This window comes from Colobus angolensis, unplaced genomic scaffold (genome assembly GCF_000951035.1).
Source record: "Colobus angolensis palliatus isolate OR3802 unplaced genomic scaffold, Cang.pa_1.0 Scaffold136, whole genome shotgun sequence".
Lineage (NCBI taxonomy): Eukaryota > Metazoa > Chordata > Mammalia > Primates > Cercopithecidae > Colobus > Colobus angolensis.
In genome coordinates, this window is record NW_012114444.1 from 2,363,772 (window position 1) to 2,369,165 (window position 5,394).

The window sequence follows — 5,394 nt, forward strand, 5'->3', positions numbered from 1 at the left end:
ACCCAGGCTGGAGTGCAGTGGCGTGATCTCAGCTCACTGCAACCTCCGCCTCCCGGGTTCAAGTGATTTCCCTGCCTCAGCCTCCCGAGTAGCTAGGACTACAGATGTGCACAACTACGCCCGGCTAATTTTTTGTATTTTAGTAGAGACAGGGTTTCTCCATGTTAGCCAGGATGGTCTCGATCTCCTGACCTCATGATCCGGCCGCCTCGGCCTCCCAAAGGGCTGGGATTACAGGCATGAGCCACTGCGCCCGGCTCGTGCTTCTATCAACAAAGACAGAAGACTTTCTCCTGTTTTTTTTTTTTTTTTTTTGAGACAGGGTCTTGCTCTGTTGCCCACACTAGAGTGCAGTGGTGCCATCACAGCTCACCATAGCCTCAAACTCCTGGGCTCAAGGGATCCTCCTGACTCAGCCTCCCAAGTAGCTGGGACCACAGGCGTGCACCACCATGCCCAGCTAATTATTTTAATTTTTTTTGTAGTGGTGGGGTCTTGCCATGTTGCCCAGGCTGGTCAACTCCTGGGCTCAAGTGATCCACCTGTCTCAGCCTCCCAAAGTGCTGGGATTACAGGCATGAGCCACCACGCCCAGCCAAGGACTGAAGACTTCTCATGATGGCCACTGTCATCGGACTCTACCTACATGAAAACGAACGTGGTGGAGGAGGAAAGGGAATGGGGTCTTGCTACATCAAGCAAATGAAACCCTTCTCGTCCTGTAGGAGTCAGAGCTGAACACACCGCAACAGAACTCCGATGAGACAGAGGATGAACTTGGCTGCCCATGGAAGAACAGGAGGATCTGTAGGAAATCAGCAAGGGGTCTGATGATCAAAACGCCATGCACTGTTTGCGGCATTTCTTAGATGGGGAAAGGCACTGCTCATAAAATTGCCATCTGCTGATTCCAGGAGCCGAGAGAGGCGTGGAGTCTCTCAGAACCCTTGCTGGCCGGACACAGAACCCTTGCTGGCCGGACACAGAAGGCTGTCCGGACAGGAAGGCCAGGCAGCCGTGGGGGTGCCGCTCCAGCTCAATGCTCGTGAGGGCTGAGGGTACCCTGAAGAGTATTTTTGGGGTGATTACAGACGCATTTTAGAAACAATAGACGTGAGAGAACATACCTGTGTTTCTGAATTCCATTCTCTTGAGAGGGCCTCTCCCCAATTTTCCCAATCCTATTATTTTTGCTGGTGTCCAAGTCAATCATTCCCGTGACTTTCTGATGTGCCTCTGAAAATTCCCCAGAAGAGTTATCAGAATCAAAGCCTGTGCGAGATAAGAAAATGGTAATTTTCGCTGGACCTGGAAGATTTTTTAAAAGCCTACCTCTAAGAATTCTGACTATTCAAGCAGATGACTAAAGCTCTAAGTTGTTTGAATGGACACATTTGGAAGAATTAACTCTGGTTCCCCAGAAGTAGACAGGGTGCAGAGAGAACAGGAGCACACCAGGAAGCTTCCCTCCTAAAGGCCACTCCCAGCGAGCTCCAGCGCCCAGGCTCCTCCCACACTTGTGACTTGAGGTCCAGTTCCAGGCCACGAGTTTCATCTCCCACAGGAACCCTTCATCATTTTTATCTGTGACTTGCATGCTCTGGGTGGGCCACTTCTATCAGATTCAAACCCACCTCAAGGCTGCAACGTGCCTGTTGTGGCTCAGGGCTTGTGACCAAGCTCTGCACCTTGGTCTGAAACACGCCTGCTGACAATGTTTCAAGGGAGACCATCGTGGCATGCAAAGGCACCACTAACCTGTACCCAGCTAGGGAACAGTCACGGAAGCGCCACACGTGTGGCTGGACTCGGAGTAGACTCTGGATGAAGGGGGACTCTGGAGAAGGAGCTCTTTAGAATCTGAGTGAGATCCGGCCATGCACGCGCTCCTGGAGCAAAAGTCCTGGAGAAGAATGGCCGGCCGCTGCCCTGGCAGGGTGGGCCCTTCCCCAGGACAGAACGGGCGACTAGGGAACAGGAACATACGTCTCCCTTCAACTCCTGTCAGTCTCAGTCGCTGGAAGGGCCAAGTTCTACACCAGAGCTGGGTGGAGTGGGGGCTGGGGCCCCGCGATGAGTCAATTCCGTGGGGGCTCTGGGCCTGCAGGAGCCGGCGACCACCCAATGCTTCCAGGGGCTGAGGGCTCCACGTAACGGGCACAGGCCCAGGAGGGTCAGGCAGACAACAGCGGTCGGACCCCACATGCAGACAAGCCTGCTACAGGCTCCACGAGAACAAAGCAAAGCTGCTGTGTCCTATCCCTCCACACGGCAGAGTTCATCCATAAAGGCAGTGCTGGGGTGGATGACATCGTGATTTTGAGAGAATGGGTTAAAAAGGAGTCCTGAAATGGCCCACGGTTTCTGAAATAGCCTGCCACCTCTCATGTTGTGCGCTCTGTCCCAAAAGCAACATCTCTAACTCCTCACTCTGAAGTTATCTTGAAAACATTCTCTACTTAAGGGAATTCCGGGGGGCGGGACCTGCCCCTGTCCAGAAGAATAAAGCAGCACATCCCTGGCAGCCACTGCAGCCTCTGACTCAGCCACCACTACACAGATGGCCTAATAACATTCTAAGACACCGCATGCATTTATTGTAGAAAAACAGAAAATACAGACGAGCAAAGGAGGAAGCTGAGATCTCCTATCCTCGGCTCCCTCGGAAGCCCCGCTTTTTTTAGCCCCTTTGCGTTCATAGCCCTTAATCCCATACACACTGTTCATGTCCTCCAAACCTTTCCTTTGAATGGCACTGATTCCTAAGACAATTTAAATGCCTAATGAGACCATTCATTTAATAACTGCTTAGTTTACATACTTTTGAAATCAGAGTTACAAAGTCAGATGGATATTATAGGCGGTGAAGGAGTCAAGAGTCTGCCTCTAACACAGGCATTTCATTGCATTAAGAGATGAAGTGGTTTTTTCCTTCCATTATTTATTTTGAAGCCCAAGAATTGAGGGGAGAAATTCTTGTCACCTAGATATCTGTCCCTTCCATCTCACGCTTGGGGACACACGGAGAGGCCCTGCCGTGCAGGAGCAGCGCCCCACAGCCCCGTACACCCTGTGGCTCCTAGTGGAGCAGTGGAGTCCATCCGAGCACCACATCACACACTGCTGGGGCCTCTGGGAAGTCACGGCAAACTGACTCAAAAAGCTCAGAGGTGACCGGGAACAGTGGCTAATGCCTGTAATCCTAGCACTTTGGGAGGCCGAGGTGGGCGGATCACCTGAGGTCAGGAGTTCAAGACCAGCCTGGTCAACGTGGTGAAACTCCATCTCTACTAAAAATACAAAAATTAGCTGGGCGTGGTGGTGGGTGCCTGCAATCCCAGCTACTCGGGAGGCTGAGGCAGGAGAACTGCTTGAACTCGTGAGGAGGAGGTTGCAGTGAGCTGAGATCACGCCACTGTACTCCAGCCTAGGCGACAGAGCGAGACTCTGGCTCAAAAAAAAAAACAGTCCAGAGGTGTTTGGGAAAGTATCAGTCACACCAAGACCCCAGACAAAAAGGACATCCTATGAGACTCCCAGGAGAGGAGGGACCTCAAAGCTCTGCTCTCAGTGACAGACGTGGCGTCCCACTCAAGGGCAACCTGAGGATGTGATTGCCTGACAACCTCTCCACTGTGTGGGGTTCAGCAGAGAACACAGAACAACCACGGATGAGGTGCAAGCTCCACAGACCCTCCTCTGAGAGTGCATCTGAGGAAAATACGCTGCAGACAATCCGGCTACGAAATCATGGAAAATGACTTAGAAATTGAGACTGTGAAGCCAGTAAGGAGTGCAGCATCCCCTTCTCCTGGGGTTTTGGATAAGAGTAAGTCAATCATCTCGAGCTGCCAGCGCAGGTATGGGAGCAGCACAGCCTCGGAACACTCAGCCCGCTCCAGCAGGGCCCCAGACCGGAGGTGCCAACGGAGCCATCAACGTGTCCTCGGGGCATGGCCACAGAGACCCTCCTGACACACCCACTCCAGCAGGGCCACAGACTGGAGGTGCCAACGGAGCCATCAACGTGTCCTTGGGGCGTGGCCACAGAGACCCTGACAGATCCTTGCGCGGCAGTAACTGCAGAAGTGCTTCTAAAGATGGTCACTAATTCCCGGCCTGTGGCCGCATTTCCAAAGCCACTCCTTTCTGATCCTGACACCTAAGGACAAGGGAACATCCAAGAGAATCTCCTGATGTACCTGCCCACCAGCAATGGTCCTTTCCAGAAAAAACAAGCGGAATTCCAGATGCCGACTCTGAGGCACAGAAGAGTGGAGAATGAACGTTGAGAACCTGACAGACACGAGCTCAAAGGGTTTCAGGCTCTTCCCTGTGCCAGGAGAAGGGGTGGTTCTGGGAGGCCAAGCTGCCAGCCCTGCCCGCCTTTCCCTCTAGCCGGCCCGTCACATGCCCATGAGAGTGACTGGGCGCCAAAACACATTCTTTTCAATCAAGCCACAGGATTTCATTCAGACCACAGGCTGCAGGCCGCCACTTTAAACCATCGTGCGAAAGAGAACAGTAACTGTGCTCTGCAGCTGTGAGTGTGGCTAGGGAGCCAGGGGTTTGCTGTCTGATGGGAGCGTCAAGCAGTGCCAGGCAAGACAGGGCCATCATATCCAGAACGTTCTCATCATGATGCAGGAATAAGGGAAAAAGACAGCCATCTCAGGAACCAGTGAAACTATCTGCACCCAGGACACTCTTGGGAAGACTTAAACCCTGTCAGCCGACGGCAAGGCTTTGTCCACCTCTGGGATGGACGTTAGATTTTGTTGAAGAGTCCGCGTTTGGGATCCTGAATGCTCCACGCACCGCTTTACTGCGCATCTTTACACCCCAAATGCCAGTCCCAACATCTGAATCCAGGGACGCTCACCCTTCCAGTACGTCCCTAGTTGGTTCTCTTTCAACTCACCTGTGACGGCATCAAAGAATTCTTCCTCTCCGTTCATCCTTCAGCAGCCAGCCTCCACCGCCCTGACATGCACTCTTCCACTAAATCATCATATCCGATCCACATCTACAGTGTAAGGAATTCCACGAACTTTCTCTTGGAAAAATCCAACAGACACTGAAGATCTAAAGGGAACACAATTTGGGCATACTTAGCTTCCAGAAGTTTCGTGGTTTCAAAACATTTTAAAAATACCCATTCACCATCCTAAACTCAATCTAAATTACATGCAAGCAAATTAGTAAAATAAATTATCACATCACAAACATGATTTCAAAAAGTAAATGAAAGGAAGCATTTATAACGTAAGATCAATCAATGAATAACAGACCAGTAAGTCACCCCTATAAGAAGAGTTGTTTCTAAAAAGCATTATCAGCCGGGCACGGTGGCTCATGCCTGCACTCTCAGCACTTTGGGAGGCCGAGGTGGGC

General features: G+C 51.7%; 1 protein-coding gene across 2 annotated transcripts in view; it reads right to left on the reverse strand.

Annotated features, from left to right (window-relative positions):
* Positions 1-5,394, reverse strand: part of OSBPL2 (oxysterol binding protein-like 2) — a 52,647-nt gene that overhangs the window by 32,914 nt on the left and 14,339 nt on the right. Inside the window, exons 2-3 of one of the 2 annotated variants that reach the window (XM_011934488.1) lie at positions 4,922-5,085; positions 1,128-1,236 (exon numbers count right to left, since the gene is read on the reverse strand). In XM_011934488.1, coding sequence (XP_011789878.1) covers positions 1,128-1,236; positions 4,922-4,958 — 146 coding nt within the window. In that variant the 5' untranslated portion in view covers positions 4,959-5,085. Of the gene's footprint in view, positions 1-1,127; positions 1,237-4,921; positions 5,086-5,394 lie in introns of those variants that run through there. The other variant, XM_011934489.1, reaches the window with a different exon arrangement.